Source organism: Perca fluviatilis, chromosome 7, assembly GCF_010015445.1.
Source record: "Perca fluviatilis chromosome 7, GENO_Pfluv_1.0, whole genome shotgun sequence".
Lineage (NCBI taxonomy): Eukaryota > Metazoa > Chordata > Actinopteri > Perciformes > Percidae > Perca > Perca fluviatilis.
The window spans coordinates 18,957,088-18,973,881 of record NC_053118.1 but is presented as its reverse complement, the minus strand read 5'-3'; the positions used below and the strand labels follow the sequence as shown (position 1 = coordinate 18,973,881).

General features: G+C 45.0%; 1 protein-coding gene across 2 annotated transcripts in view; it reads left to right on the top strand.

Annotated features, from left to right (window-relative positions):
* Window positions 1–15,788, top strand: part of kirrel3l (kirre like nephrin family adhesion molecule 3, like) — a 32,615-nt gene extending 16,827 nt beyond the window's left edge. Inside the window, exons 2-15 of one of the 2 annotated variants that reach the window (XM_039805432.1) lie at window positions 3,917–4,072; window positions 4,697–4,846; window positions 6,721–6,878; window positions 8,273–8,423; window positions 8,598–8,703; window positions 9,040–9,188; window positions 9,296–9,423; window positions 10,612–10,738; window positions 10,905–11,005; window positions 11,712–11,910; window positions 12,733–12,852; window positions 13,060–13,169; window positions 13,339–13,428; window positions 13,530–15,788. In XM_039805432.1, the coding sequence (XP_039661366.1) occupies window positions 3,917–4,072; window positions 4,697–4,846; window positions 6,721–6,878; window positions 8,273–8,423; window positions 8,598–8,703; window positions 9,040–9,188; window positions 9,296–9,423; window positions 10,612–10,738; window positions 10,905–11,005; window positions 11,712–11,910; window positions 12,733–12,852; window positions 13,060–13,169; window positions 13,339–13,428; window positions 13,530–14,021 (2,237 nt within the window). In that variant the 3' untranslated portion in view covers window positions 14,022–15,788. The remainder of the gene's footprint in view (window positions 1–3,916; window positions 4,073–4,696; window positions 4,847–6,720; window positions 6,879–8,272; window positions 8,424–8,597; window positions 8,704–9,039; window positions 9,189–9,295; window positions 9,424–10,611; window positions 10,739–10,904; window positions 11,006–11,711; window positions 11,911–12,732; window positions 12,853–13,059; window positions 13,170–13,338; window positions 13,429–13,529) is intronic. The other variant, XM_039805433.1, reaches the window with a different exon arrangement.
* The last annotated feature ends 1,006 nt before the right edge of the window (window positions 15,789–16,794 follow it).

Here is a 16,794-nt window from a genome sequence, read left to right as displayed (position 1 = left end):
TGCACAGAGCAAATTGTCCAGTCAAGTTGAGAGCACTTATATTTATAGACCCCACAGGACTGGATGTTGCACTGGATGGGAATGAGGACATGGAATAAAATCAGGACTAAAATAGGGACTCTCTGCGAACGCAGCTCGGAGCCTCTTACAGTGAATGAACATATGCAGTTGAGTGTCACTGTAGCTACACAGTGAAATGGACATCGTCTCTGCTGTTACAAACCAGAGAGTCTGGTGTTATTTTATGTTTTATTTGAAGGACCTGGCTTTTTGAATGCTGCGTTAAATTGATTTATGTCCTGGCATTTATTTTTTACCAAAATGGCGCCGTAAGAGATTATGACTGTGGTGACTTGGTAATAAATGCACTGTACTGTGTGTGTTAGATTCCCATTTCATCTAAAGGTCATCTGCAGTGCCATTATCTTTCTCAGTCTTTAGCATCATGGCCGACACTCACACACATGCACGCGTGCACAGTGACTGGTTCAATCTAATTCTATCAAGGCAGATGTCCAGTGGTGGACGGATCATTGCTGACATCTGTCCATCTCTTCCTGATCCTTCCTGATGTGAATGTTTCCCTATCAGCTCAGATGAAGGAGAGAGTGCAGGCTGGCCAGCGTCGACGCAAAGCTCTTTAATAGCTTGTGTCCAAGTCGGAGAGGCTGTTTTGCACTTAACTCCGACCATGTGACAGAGACAGCAAAGTCACTGTGTCAAAGTAACTGCTAAATGTGCCCTCCGGTGCCTGACAAGTCGCTTTTCCTATTAACACTGCCCCACCCTCCACACTCATTCACACATTCAGATGCAGGCACACACACACACACACACACACACACACACACACACACACACACACACACACACACACACACACACACACACACACACACACACACACTTTAAGACACAAAACACACACACAGTTCACAGAGCTCACAGAGCTCACACAGTCAGGCTAAAACACACACACACACACACACACACACACACACACACACACACACACACACACACACACACACACACACACAAACTTAGCCCCATGTGCATCCAGCAGCGTGAAATGATATTCCATTTTGAGAAATCCGGATTAAAATGTATCAGGCCAAATGTGTTTTGACCTTGTTACTGGGGGATGGAAAAGCACACACGCACACACACACACAGCAAAAGGTAAGGAACAGAGTAAATGTTGCATTTTTTTACGATAAGTACTCGTAAATCTAAAATGTAACTGCCTTTAAAGTAACATTAAGCACAACGCATGTGGTACAACTAATCTACAGTGCACATATTTACCTGTGTAGCATTCAAAGCGACATGGTAAATAAACTCACTTCTACTGGATTTCAAGGGGATTGAAATCTTTCTTTTCGAATGCGATTCAATTGCAGCCAACAGACAGGCACCTCATTTTGAGTCAAAACTGTGAAAAGCGATGGCACTGTGGTGCTTGTGTACCTTGCATGTGTGTACGTGGCACTGCAGCACACCAAGAACAAGCCTCCTCACACCCACAGCTCCCTACTTCTTCTGACTACCTCTCCTCCACTGCTTCTTTGTCTGGTTCTGTTCCTCCCGCTCTCCCCGTCAGAAATGTATTCATGTAATTAAGCTGCTAATACACCGTCAAAGAATTGTCTAATTCAGCAAGGAGGAATTAAAGGAATCTGGCATGAGTCATTAGCCAGTCGAGATGTTCTGTTGAGCATTTTCAATAAGGGATCTGGAGAGCAATGAATCACTCATATGGTGTGAAGACATTCGCTACAGCACATAATATGTACTCTATATTGGTACCCCTGCATTTGAATGTGTGTGCGTGCGTGACGTTAATTGCCATATGTGAGCGTGAGAAATTGTATGTGGGTGAGGTACAGAAAAACAATTCAGTGCATGTAATTCATCCAAACAATCAACCAATGCACAGAATGATTACCCATTGTAAACATTTAGATACTCTCGGCAAGATACTTAATTGCAATCAATGTTTGTACTGTTGCAAGTATAAAAAGGAAAATCCCTAACTCACTCAGCAGAGGGAGGAAAACGCTCAATAGCTCATAAAGGCAGAATGTTAGGGACAGGGAGGCAAACTGTGAAAACAGCATTTTCGAAGGTATGATGGGAAAATGCCAGCCTTCGCTAAACGCCTAATAGCCTGAGCTAGAAGATGTTTCACTTCTCATTGACGCTCTCAAATTGGCCTCTTTTGATCCACAGTGCGTGACACACATACAGCCTACCTGTTTGCACCCGCAGCTCAATAAGCTTTTCAGACACTTTGGTAAAATGATGTACAGAGAGACATTATTGGTGAACTAACATGCATTGTTCTCTGATCTTTTTTTCTCTTCAGCTATCTATTTACATCTCTTTTGGTCCCGATGGAGAGTAAGAAATAATGGGCGCATGTGAAAATGGGTTTTTGAGGCAGTTGTTGAGAACCACAGCCGTTTGAGCCATGGAGAACTCACGTTCCTGATGAACTCACTGTTTGGCGGCTTTAATTGTGCTGTTGGGTGTCAGAGACAGGAGGGTGCAAAGGGAGAGGGGAGGTGAGGGGCAGGGTTCAGTCCATGGTGCACCCCGAGATGAAGTGGATAATTGAGTGCGGAATAAACACTGCCAACAACCTCGGAAGCCCCCCTTTCAAAAAGAAAGAAAAACTAGAGAGAATGGAGTGAGAAAGGGGGGAAGGAGACGGAGAAAGAGAAAAGGGGTGAGAGAGAGAAAATCCCAGCTACCCTCTGGGGGGAAAAGCTGCTATTGAAAAGCTATTAAACTTGCATTTAACAGGATTGATTGGAAATGAAGAGGCCTATTAAAAGAGAGGGACAAGGGGACAATAGCGCGTCTCTGGCCGCCGTATGTTGCCCTCCTTTCAGCAGCTTTCTTTGCTTGGGAGGGGGGCAACCCTGTCTGTTTAAGCGCTCCCACCAAGAGAAGCAGTTCAGGGGGGGCTTAGCACTGCCTGAATAGAACCCTCTTTATCTTCCTCTGTCCCCCTTCCCTTCCATTCTCCCCTGAGCAACAAAGAAAGAGAGAAGGAGAATGAGGGAAGGTTTTTTTTAAGTCCTCTTCCAGGCTCATACAGACACCCCACTTAGATAACCAACCAACTGCCTCTCTCCCTCTCCTCCTACCTTTCCCCTACGGATTAGTTACCTCTGGAGTCTTGCCATCTTACCCTGCCAGTAGGGTTTGTAATACTCAGTCTTTAGCATAGTGGCACAAATGGTTGGATCCGTATTCACGCGGCGTTTCTGTATGCGTGTGAAGACAGGCCAGCCAATCCAGTGAGACTGTGTGCCATACTTAAACACAGCAGCAGAACAGCGGCAGGTGTCTGCGCTGACTTTCAGCAGGCTCAAACGGATAGGTCCCCCGGGAACTTTAATGGAGTTTTGATTGTTTAACATCCATTTTTACAAAAAGCACACTGAAAGAGTGGCAGATTTTTCTCCACAGAAGCGTGTTTGCTTCATGTCAGCGAGCACATAACCATATGGTCTTGAGAAAGAGTTAAATAAGTTATGAGCCGCAGCTGACTCTTCCTCTTAGACGCCACATTTATGAGGGGGAAAAAAATAATATTTTCACACATGTCCACCTCTCTCAGCAAGTGCCATGAAAACAAGAGAGTAAGCAGACCAGTTCATGGGAGTCTGCCCTCTTCTATACTTTTTTTTTTCACACCCCTTACAGTTCAAGTTTCACTTTTCTCATGCTACATCTCTGCTGGCACTGCAGAAACGTACTGCCATTACATTCTCTGAAATGCCATTAGCAGTATTCTGCGTACCTATATATTTTATAGCTATTTTGTGAATTTCAGTATGAATTGTCCATCTATCACCATGAAAATGTTTTACTCACGTCTTGCTTTCTCTTTCTTTTCTCACAGCAGCCACCCAAGCAGCCTACTTCTCCCAGCAGCCCCAGGACCAGGTGGTTGTATCCGGCCAGTCAGTGACTCTACCCTGTGTCATTGTGGGTTATCGGGGAATGGTACAATGGACCAAAGATGGCCTGGCACTGGGTGGCGAGAGAGACCTACCAGGTATTATCACTGACCTCTTATTTCTTTCTCTCTTTTCCCTTCTGCTTTCTGTGTTTATTGCTCTCTCTCTCTCCGTCTGTCTTACCGCGATCAATGCCAAGTCTCATTAGAAACCAAGTCTCTCTATGTCAAACGCTGGAGTTTTACACAAATGAATGTTTAGAGAAAAATGCTCTGCAGACAGGTCGGCTACTGCTGCACACACCAAACTTTAATTTGTTGTTTAGCATTTTAAGGGTCTTGCAGGAAGGTAGAACATCATATGGCTTTTGTCATGTACTGACATTTAAATGTGTGGCAGACTAGAGAAAAGGTAGAGAGGCCTCCTCTTGACCTTAGCCACCCCATCTTTATTGTGTCTGTCTTTAAAGGACAGACTCGTCCTGCAGAAGCCTTTCTCACGTGTTGCATTTCCAGCCTCACGCTGCTCTGCTAACACAACGGCTCAATGCTTGGCCCAGTGAGGTGCTGCTTGCTTTCATTTGTGCCTTAAAGAGCCTTGCCACGTTTCTCTTGCCTTTGTTCAACACACAAGTCTGTTCATTTTATAGTCCTTTCATTATGTGCTTTCTGTTGGGTGGTTTGTTTGTCTCTGACTTTATTCTCTGTGTTGGCTTCACGCAGGCTGGACGCGCTATTCCTTAATGGGCGACCCGCTATCAGGCGAGCACAGCTTGCTGATCGATTCGGTAGAGTTGGAGGATGACGCTGTGTATGAGTGTCAGGCTACACAGGCGGCACTGCGCTCCCACCGTGCCAAGCTCACTGTACTAGGTAAGATACACAGCTCATGCATGATCCTCACAGCCAGCTCTTGTGCCAAGGCTGGCAGCCCTTGGGAACAATCAGGGGAGTGTCTTCATCACAAAACACAGAAATGTGTAGACAAATGTACAAATAACACGTGTAGTACACAAAAGATAATCACATTTAAAACACAACTTAACAGAGACGAATAAACAGCATATCAAAAATACTCTTCAATTTGCACCACTCAAAGATAACCCCATTGCAAATCTAGTTTCCTGGTTTAAATCTCGTCCTGAGAATATAATTCAAACCAAGCAAGTCTCAGCCAAGAGATTTATCTAAAAAAAAAAAAAAAAAAAAAAAAACCCGTCTGCTCTCAGTAGCGATAATCAAGACTGTGGACGTCTAGGATAATGTGATTGCTGCAGTCACAAATGACTTGCGTAGTCGCTCTAAAGTCAGGTTCTGCACAGTTAGCACATTTTACAGTGAGCTGCAACATTTGTCAACCGCAAGGTGGTTTTTACATTAACATGATGTGAGTGATCTACTTCTTCACACAGACGTTCCGAGGTGGAGGGTGGGGTGGGGGGGGGGACAAGGGCCAGGTCTTGTGGGAATTGGAATCGGCAATGCATTGCTGGCATCTGGTGGCATGCAAAGGAATATCACTCTATTCATTTGTCTTGTCAATTGTCCTTATATCCAAATATGACACAGAAATATGGGAGCAATTAACCAGGCATGATGCTGCAGCTTATGCCACAACACAATGCAAAGCTTTTCACCACAGAGCCTGTTGTCCTTGATTCTATCTGTTGCCATTAAGGTGTGTATTCTGAGTTCAGTGAGGGTGATGAGCGCTACAGATAGGGTTGCCATGGAAAGGCAAGCAGATTGCGATCACAAGCGATACTCAGGAACATTTCAACTAAATGAATAGAATCAGTTCTTCAGCCCTTTCTGTGTCTAGTGTCACTGCACTCACCACATGCCCACACACAGCCACACAGACACCTATGTGGAGGCAGCAAAGAAAGTTGATGAAACACTTACATTTAACGCCCTCTGAAAGACCAAGGCTGCTGGTTCATTAACATGACATGCATTTCATAAATATATAAAAGGAAATCAGGTGAATTGCTCAGGAATCTGCAGTTTATGTTTATGTTTGGACATGAGGGTGTTAAAGAGAGAAAAAAAGGGGGGGGGGCATGTACGTATGTGTGTGTGCACACATGCCTGTGTGTGTAAATCAATGTGGCCAGATGAGACCAAAGCAATCCTGCACAGTCAAAGGAGTCAACGGCAAGAGTGCAGTCAGGGGAATCGGCATGGAAATTAAAATCACCTAGCACTCGGATTCCATTAGTGTCCGTGCTGCGGCAGCGGAAGGACCTCTGACAATTCAGATACACACAGTGAAATTGGTTCGGTGGAGGGAGCGAGAAAGGCCAGCACAAGCCCCATGTTTACGCCTTCTCATATTGGTTGGGGAGATAGACGCCTTCATCAGGGGTGGCACGCTTGGCTTGCCAATGGTGCGTGCGAAACCATGCAAATAAATGAACAAATAAGCAATTCAGTTGAAACATCACTCTGCAACAGTAAGAGCAAATAGAGTAATATTGCTAGTCCCAAGAAAGGAAATAAATATGGTTGAGTCTGTATTTCCTCCAAATGACAACTGTTCTTGGTCTTTTCTCCTGTCTGAAACTACACCTTGTTAAACACAAGGGCCATAAGAAGATATTGTTTGTCTCTTTTGCTGATATATTGATGTTGAGCTAAGAGCAACAGCGAGCTCAATAACAGTATGACTTCTTTGTGGCTCTGTGCTGGCCTGGAGCTGTAATGACTTTTTTTGTTTTGAGTGGTATGTTTGTTCTGCTTTACAGTTCCTCCTTCAGACCCTGTGGTGGAGGGTGGCCCTGTTGTACGTCTGAAGGCCCACACACCACACAATCTCACCTGCAGAGCCTCAGGAGCCAAACCTGCTGCTGAGATCACCTGGTACAGAGACGGAGAGGTCATGGAGACTTCAATTTATTCCAAGGTACAGTGAGAACACATCTATGCCCAGCATTATCATTCAATCTCAAACACCTACACAATATTACAACACGTAACAGCGGGCAGAAAAATGCAAAGCTATTCAAAACAGAAATATTTTCTCTTAGGCTATGATACTCCTCCTCTTCCATTTCTCTTTTTATTTTTCTCATCTTTCTTCCATGGTCTCACAGCTTTTTTTTCCCATCACCACCGTTCTCTCACACAATTTGTTCGCTCACTCTCTGCAGTCCCCCTCCCATTTTCACTCATGCCTGACCCCCCCTCCCACCCTACCTCCTACTCCTCCCCTACCCCCTCCCCCCTCCACTCGCTAACCCCCTCCACCCCCCTTTGCTCGCTAAAGCAGCAACACTACAGCATAACTGGAGCATGCCAAAGCTCAGACAGGCATGAGTGTTTCATACAGTAGAGTTTCTGCAGAGAAGAAATCACCCACAACAATGCAGAAACACAATGGGGATGCGCCAGAGCGTAAGCCAGCCACGGCTGGGAAAGTGTCACATTTTTCATGCTCTCTGACCACGCTAAACGACGCTAAACGCCACATTTAAGGAGGCGAGAGCCTGCAGTGAGAAGGGAGGGAAGCGGATAGGAAGGGGGAGGGAGGAGAAGAAAAGAAGAATACAGGGAAAAAATAATAGAGTTAACTACTGAGATAGCTTTTTGAAAAAAAAAAAAAGCATTTCTGACTGGGGGCAGAGAAAGCTTTGTCCTAGTGAGGGGTGGTGACAGGGAGTGATGTGATTTGATCTAGCATAAAAGTGCTTTTTGTGTGTGTCTGGCTGAGGAAGTGAAAGCCTGCATCCATTGATTTGGCCGTCCAGGGAAAAGGCTCTGCTTGCCCTTGCTCTCTTTCTAAGATGTGTGACACTTCTTCCTCACTGTCACCACCCAAAAAACAGACACGCTGGCACCTTGGCCATCCCAGTTTGTTTGCGTGTTTGTGTGTGTGAGGAAGAGAGGAAGAAAGTGAGAAAGCAGTGAGCCATATCCTCAGAATCTACACCTTTCCTCACTTAGGCGTATTGATTTCTGTAAGCAGTAAATAGATTTAAAAGATGATGACAAACAAGGAGCGCTGACGGGGAACACTCTCAGAAATGTGGGAACAGCACAATATCCCCTGCTGCATCATAAAATATATGATTTAACTGCCATGCCAAAGAACGGGATGGCAATTTTAACTCCTCACACATGAAATAAAAGCACCTGCAGTGTCATAGAGATATTCCTAAGTGGTGCGATCACAAATGGCAAGCGACTTGCTTGTGTGCGCCATTGAGCTGATGCTCAGTTCTGCACTTTAAAAGCATAGTTTGTCAACTGCTCCTCGGACATCCAGCAGCATCTAACGGTTGTTGTGCAACTCCACAGACACTGATGGAGGATGGAAAGAAGGAGTCGGCTGTCAGTATGCTTCCAATCGTCCCTGAGGATAGCGACTCTGGACGCACCTACACATGCAGGGTTCTTAACCCAGCTGCCCCAGCTGGACGACAGACATCGATCACTATCAATGTCCAGCGTGAGTGTCTCGGCATAAAGACCACCAAAATATCACATTGTAGCAAAGTGCCTGCTATGTGCAGTAATCTGTCAAGCACATTTGATTCTGTTGTACTGTCAAAAGGTGAATGGTGCCAATAAGATTACTAAATCTAATGCGTTGTCAGTAACATAAAGGTTTTCCTTCTCACAGACCCTCCTTCAGTGACACTATCAGTCCAGCCTCAGACTGTGACTGAGGGAGCCAAGGTTCTCTTCATCTGCTCTGCTTCGGCCAATCCTGAAATCACTGGATACAGGTATCCATCCTGCATATGAATCTCAATTTCACACTCTGATCGTGCCACCATAGAACCAGCAGTCTAAGATGATGATACAGCACAAACATATACAACTACTTAAAGATATTATATGTTGCCTTCTTTCCAACCAGAGTAAAGTTGTCATCCACAAAAAGCAGTACATGTGTGCTTAGTGTTTAGTAGATTCATTGGGTTAAATGGGCTGCTTGATTGGCAGTGTTTGATTGTGATTGGCACAAGCTGTGAATCAGCTAATAACCACTTTGATACGCATGATTAAGTACCTTCCCTCAACTAATGCGACTGTATAATGTGATTATTCATCTGTCCTAGGTGGTCGAAAGGAGGAGTTCCCATCTCTGAAGCAAATGGGGACAGCCTTGAGGTGACAGTGGACTACTCTTACTTCACAGACCCCGTCTCTTGTGAGGTGTCCAACTCTGTGGGCAGCACTAATGTCAGCACCCTGGTCGATGTCCAATGTGAGTTTAATAGACACAGTGTAGCTATGTTGTGTATTTAAACAATTTCTCAGGGTACATGTTATTTTGAAAGCAGTCTCTTATTGAACTGTGTCGCTTCACCCTAGTTGGCCCCAGACTGCTGTCAGAGCCTAAGCCAATGACAGTGGATATCGGGATGGATGCAGTCTTTACTTGTGCATGGACTGGAAACCCTCCTCTGACCCTGGCGTGGACCAAGCAGGGCTCCAGCGTGGTAAGGCAACAATCACTAGGCACCACCTCAACTTTGTGATAAAGCTTAACACCACCCCTCAACACCATTCCTCCAGAGAGAAACATCAACATATGGCCTTGAGGCATGAATTCCTCACACATTTCCCCCAAACATTTGAGGCTGAATCTTCAACACCTCCTCTCTCAGTGCTCCCTGAGGGCTAAAGAATCTGGCAGAAAACTGTCTGTCCACTGACAGATTCATACAGCAGCATCAGGGCACATGACATGCTGTCATAACTCTGATCAATCTATCAGTCAACCAATGAGCCAAGCTGTGGTTCTAACTAACATAATTACAACTTTTAGAGCAGGCATTTCTGCCTCTTAGACATAAAAAAGGCCTGACTGCACTTGAGTATTCATTTTCTCAAAGTCAGTTTCGTTGGTGGAACAAATGGGACATTTCCACCTTAACTTTACATCATCCTGGTAAAAGTATTTCAGTGCACACACCATCAGTGGGGACATCCCATAGGAGCCCCTCTCCTGGCGACTAATATCATTTCTGAGGCGTTGTTGGAGAAAACACCCCAGTAAAGAATGCTGCGGGATGGCGTAAGCGATGCTGTCATCTCAAAGAGTAAATGCTTTCAGCCCCTCTGAGGGAAAAGCACAGGCTTTTTTCTAATCCACCCACTGCCACTGTCCCTCACACAGCCACAAGTAATGGATTAATTGGGTTACTCCATAAGTGTGTTGAAATAAAAAAAATTGGAGAGAGTGAGAGGGGGTGTAGAGAGGGATGGAGGGAGGAGGGAGGAGTGGGGGTAAATGGATTAATCACAGCTTGATGGAATAACAGGATCAATGTGCTGAGGAGTGAGTGAGTGTAGCAGCTCCAAAGGCTAGGGCCCACTCACACCATAGTGCGCTCCGTTCTGGCCCCACTGTTTAATTACAACAATCTCCCCAGCAGCACGGTCACTCAGCGGTGGCTGGAGTGCTTAATGCTGTGATTAAAGCTCTTCACAATGAAATTAAACTCAATCCACCAGCATTTGTTACATTGGTCAGCCCACCTCTGTGCTGCCTCCACAATGAGTGGGCCACTGATACAGGTCCCGGTTTCCTTTGTCTGCCTCGTCTCCCCAACGCCTCGCTCTTTCTCGCTCCTTCTCTCTCCCTCTCAGACACTTCTGACTTGTCTCTCTGGATTCCTCACTAGGTGCTCAGTAACGGCAACACCTTGCAGCTGAAGGCTGTTACCCAGGAGGATGCTGGAACATACACCTGCAAGGCCATCGTACCCCGGATTGGAGTTGCAGAAAGAGATGTCACTCTAACTGTAAATGGTGAGTGGTTTCTTTGAGTACACATGGTTGCTTGTAATGTTTGGACTGATTGTGTTGAATAAGTAGCATCAAAATTAATATCTGGCAATTTGGCAGTGGTCAATATCGCAAAAATATTCTTTTATTTTTTCATTTCTCTGCTCACTCTCTTTCTTCCTCGCACCAGGCCCACCTATCATCACAGCGGACGCCACGCAGCATGCTGTCAAGCACTCCAAGGGCAAGTTGGAGTGCCGAGTGGGAAGCAGCCCCCCGCCTGATAAGATTGTAAGTGAGCCCTTTTATTTCTGTTGTGCGTCATTCACTTATACTTGCGAGCTCACGTACTCCATGTTCCTCCTCGCAACAGCCACATGACAGTGATCACTCAGTGTAGCTTTACCCCTGACCTCACCTTCACACCTTTTGCACCAACACATCTCCAACTCACACGCTAACGAACACACACATATTCACAGCTGTAATTGCACCGACATTGACTGTAGAGACAGTTGAGTAGGGGGAGCTGTGGGAGACTGGCTTCCTGCAGGTTTCAGCCAAACCGCATTCAATTAGGGGCCCAAGAGGCATCACTCGGCTGACCCTGTTGAACTGCTGAACGTACGCTGGGCCGAAAGAAGATAATTAGGGTGTGAGGAGGAGTGAGAGACAGGTGCCCTGCTGGCCCCGCACTAGAGACAGCAGAGAGGAGCCTTATTTCATAGTGCAGCTACCTAACCCTCCTTAGGCCTCACCTGCAGGGCAGACGTAGGAGGCAGCTTAAACATGAGCCTGTGAGCTGTGTCAGCCACGGAGCACCTTCGAGGTCGGCAGAGAGAAAGCAGAACAGAAAGAGAAACTGGTGTTCAGTCAGCGGCAGGCCAGGATCTAAGGATAAACAGCCGGGCAGGCCTCTGCTTTGCTCCGCGGTGAGGAATTTTTCATACAAAGGTGACTTACATCCTGTTGTCTTTTCTTCTGCTCCTCTCAACAGGTGTGGACCTTTGGAGACATGAGCCTGTCCTCTGGTACCACCGGTCGTTATTCAGTGCAGACAGTAACCAGCGACCATGGAGTCCTGTCTTCCCTGGTGCTGTCTGAGACTCTGGCGCAGGATTTCCAGTTGCGCTACAACTGCACTGCATGGAACCGCTTCGGCACCGGCACCGCCCTGGTCACCCTGAAGGAGCAAGGTACACACTGACAGGAGTTATAATCCCCACCAGAGCCCTCTGCAGAAGTTATAGTGATACTCTCAATCCTCGCTGTAAAGGGGGCCAGATTAGGTGAAAGCAGCGCTCTGGTCTTGTGCTTATCTTAATTATACTCCTCTAAATCAATATGATTTAATCAGCAGATGGTTCCTTTAATGAATATGTTTGCCCCATAACATAGATATGGATTTGGGGACAAAAGTATATTAGAGGAAGCCATATGCGTTTGCGGTTGGACTCATATTCTCTATCACCGTCTCAGAGCCAAGTTCAGCATCTCAGGCTGGAGCCCCTTTAAGTGATCTTCAAATTAGGCAGTAGTACTACGACACTGATGCTGCTGGAAGCCTTTGTTGCAGCAGACACCAAAAATAAGGTCCTCGCTAGTAATTTACATCAACGTAGCCGAGTGGGGTCTCCAGAGAAATGGGCAGCGGTATCTCCTGGAATCTCTAATTAGATTACTGTCTGTTGCTTCATTGCATGTCAGGCCTTGTTACCCTTCTTTCAGAGAGATTAGAGACAATAGCCAGGCTGTGGGATGCCGGATTGCCCGCATGAGCATACGCTAGTTGTGAGCAGGCCGGGGCTTACGACAGATGAATTTATATAGGCTCTGCCGTTCCTAGGATTAGCAAGACAAATGAATGGATCTTTCTTTATTTTTGCTCTGATCTGCCCGTTCTTGACTCTAAAACTTATGTTCTACTATCTCTCATTTCATCCCTCCCCTTCTCTTGACAACCATCTACCCCCACCCCCCTACGCCACCCTTTTCTTCTATTGCTATTCTTGTTACAGAAGCCCTGCCTATGTTGATAATTATTGGTGGAGCAGTAGGTGGAGGCTGTGTCCTGCTCATCTGTGTCATCACTCTGGTCTCCCTGTGCTGCAGGCACACAGGCAAAGGTGAGCTCAACGGTTAGTATGGGCGAGATGGTCAACAGCCAATTCTTCAAATCAAACAGATTAAAGTCTTTGTCTTTTGCGAGCTGAAAATTGAACAGGTTTTGTTCAGTTTTTGTGCCGTTTCACCCTGTGATTAAATGAAATCGTTGATGCCAATTTTGATGTACTAGTCTGCCCGGTGATGTCAAGTAAAGCTCCTCTTCTTTTCAATCCACACAGGTAAAAGGTGCACTCGTCTTTCAAAGAGTGACATCAGAGTTCAGATTGTTCACAGTGATCACAACGCGACACGTGGCAATGATGATGAGGAGGACGTCAAAGAGCCCATGGTAAATTTCTTTGAGAACCATCTTTGTATGCCGTATAGATATCTCTATTGATGGCTAGGGAAACTTCACATTAACAGTGTAATGGAATGATCAGACTTTGTTTTGTTCTTATTCAAGTGAGGTCTTGTTCATCCTAGTAATTCTTCAGAAATGCTTGGTCTTCCTTCAGGCACCGAACAGCAGCGAGTCTCCTGGGACATCGCGCACAGAACACAGCGACCTCCTGGAAGAGGAGGAGGACGAGAGATCGGACATCAAGGTAAAACTGAAAACACTTGAAAGTACTGAATGAATTATTTTCATCAATTATATGCAATACTGAACTATGCAACATTTATGATTTATTTTTCCTTCTAATAGGACCCCACCAATGGCTACTACAATGTCCGTGGCCATGAAGACCGCCATATCCGCAGCAGTGGATTCTCTGAATATGTGCCCAACACTCGGCCAGTCTACACTCCATCACAGCTGCCCTCCCCCAGCCCCATGTACGGTCAGCATGGCACCCAGCCTCGTGCCTATGACTTCTCCCAACGATATGCAACTACCACAGCGGGCAGAACCGCATATGAACAGCAGCAAGCTGCCCAGCAGCAGCCCACCCAGCCAGCCAGCATTTATCCCACTGATCCCCTCTACAGTGGCTCTGCCTACCTACCTGCTACCTATGGTCGCGCCTTCACCAGCTACGTTAAGCCCGCTTCCTATGAGAAGGTGGATGCGTATGACCAATCAGATCAGGCCAGCAAAGTGTCCAGCTCGTCTCGCTTCTCTTATGCCTCCTCGCAAGTATCCTCCCAGCAGTCTGACTATGGCCGGCCTTCACAACGTATGCAGACGCATGTTTGATTGGACCAAAGAACTGGAAAAAAAAAGAAGTACAGGAGCAGTGAGTAGATAACCATTGTCACCTCCACATACACTTGTGGCTGGACTAACACGAACAGAGACTTACTTTACTCGGACGGTCCTTCGAGGACATGTTTGGAGGTAGCCATGTGGTTTATGGGGGTTATGGGATGACCAACCTTTATTTGTTGTGATGGATGGCGTGATCTACAATAATGCCAACCATAGAGCTCCTGAGCTGGAGAATTCAGCAGATTGTGATGTTCAAGTCAAACTTATGATTACAGTGTGATACCTCACCAGGTTATCTCTACATGATGACCACCCAAACCTGTGAAGATATTCTGTCAGTGCAAGGGCCAACTAGAAAATAAATCAAATGCATTTCTCAAATTTGGGTGGCCAAAATGACTGGGGTAGCTGTTTACTTGCCTCTCACGAGTTTACTTTGTGTCAAACATGACCTCTAAAATGCTTTGAAAGAAGATATTACAAGCGAAGACAAGAAAAAACAGATAAGAGCCCCCTATTGTTGTCTGTCATTTGGTGTTTTGTTGGCATGCGAAAGGAATTCTAAGCACATTTGTGTCTCTATCATCCACAAAAGACTGAGCTTTCCACATCCAGAGACAGACAAACTATTCCGCACAACAGGCTAGCTCTACTGACCAACAAGTGCTACAGGCACTGTACTGTATGAAAAGTTTAATCAGTGGTGGAATACTTCTGGCCTGAGCTGTATTCCTGGAGCTTCTTCTGATAATAACCCTAACATGTTGGACGTATCTGTGTTGCTTACTGGTGGGAAAAGAAGGAGTTATAAAGAGAATGTGTATTTTAGCTGTCATTGTAATGGAGGGCTATATGTTAACTGTGTGTTGTACCAAGACGGACAAGGTAAGGCCATGAAAACCCAAAGATGGTGATAATTGTATAGTGGAGAACTGGGGCTTAGGCTGATTACTGCTGTCCTACCCCTAGTACAGTTTTCGGATTGTAAAATGAAGAGGAGGCTATGACCAGAACAATCAAAAGTGGTGGTTTGGAAAATGGTGGCAATCTTGAACTTGAAATAAACTTGAATGCAGCGTCATCTTCAGCAGGCTCAGGTGGGGAAAGACGTGTAAGGCAGTCCTAATGTGGACCATACACTCAAGTTTTACAACTCAATCAAACTGTCTCAATATGTTTACAAGAAACAGTACTACCCTAAAACACTAAGTATCTGTACAAATGGCTGAGCCCATCCTTTCTCTCTGTTGCATGCAAATGATGTGTCTAGTGAAAATCTTCAGCGTTTATATTCATGTTCATTTCATATTTGAGACATTGGTTTCTGCACCTGAACCAGTTGCATTCCACTTCCTGGATGTTTCAGTATGGACGCCTGTACTGCCATTTGTCTAAAAAGCTGTTCCCAGGCAGCCTGATGAGAGAACAAATGCTACTAAAAGTGAGGAGGCAAACATCATCGCTTGTCTTTATTTTTATATTTTATATAAGCCTTAATGTACAGCGTGTAAGCTGCTCTATTGTAAAGTACCTTTATATACCTATGTATCTATCTTGGTTGATTTATTTGGGTTCACAGATTTTCTTCTCCAAGTTGTTCATCAATCATTGAATCCAGTTACTATGCTTTTTTGGAACACAACTAATTGCCATTTGTTTGTTTATTCTTTTAATAATGTATTAAGACTTTTATTTGCTAAAAATGAGCTATCGTTGCTTGTACCTTTGTACACATATTTATATTTAAATAAAACCATTTCCGATAAAGAACTGGCTGGTGTGTTAATCAGCCTGGTGAGTAGCTTCACTGGGCATGGGGAACAGCGACAAACAAAGCTTCCCATGTAACAACAATGATGAATACATAAATTAGCAGCACTGTCTATGTTGATTTTCCTATTCCCCCAGTGGCGCGCTGCTTTTAATGAAGACAGATGAGATAGCGGAACCCCCACTGTATGTGTATCCTGCCCATCTCGTAGGGTAATAGGATAGAGCTGTGACAAAGGCAGGTATTATTTCACAATATGAGTTTGTCTTGTCACCTCTGTTCCCCAGGTAGGCACGCTGCTCACGACGGGGAGGAGAGGTACATGCTCATTACAATTCTACCGTGAGAAAGGACAAGGTCTCCCAAGACATGCATTTATTATGCACAACATAATACAAAACGAGACCTAGTCAAAGACAAATAATACAGGTAATGCAATTAGGTACTGAGGAATCGGATAAAAGATGTTTATTACTACAACTCTTTCATCTATAAAAAAAAAAAAAAAATGCAAACCCACACAAACAAAGGTTATAAAGTATGTCCATATTCCAAATCACACTGTACAATGCTCATAAAAATATCTTATATCTCAAAGTTGTGGCTTCTCCCTACTTTTTGAAAAATACACATTTACGCTTGCATAGTTTCATTGTAAGGCTCTATGGAATTATTAAAAGAGGTCCTCTGAGTAATATCCTCAACACATTTTTCTTCTTAATTCTTTCCCCTCCAATAAATAATACTTATGCAAATATTTGGTTTGCTTATCCAGGATACAAGATTTCCAAGATAAGTCAGAGATGAAGGCAAGTAGAGTAAAAGAAACCATCCAGTCAAATCTTAGATTTAAAAGTTGACTGAGTTGGTCGTGAGCAAAGAGAGGAAATTCTCATAGGGATAAGAACTCATTGCATTAGTCTGGCAAACCGATGAAAACCCATTGGTTTGCTTTGGCTCTCAGGTGTGTGTGACTGAAGACCTCAATCA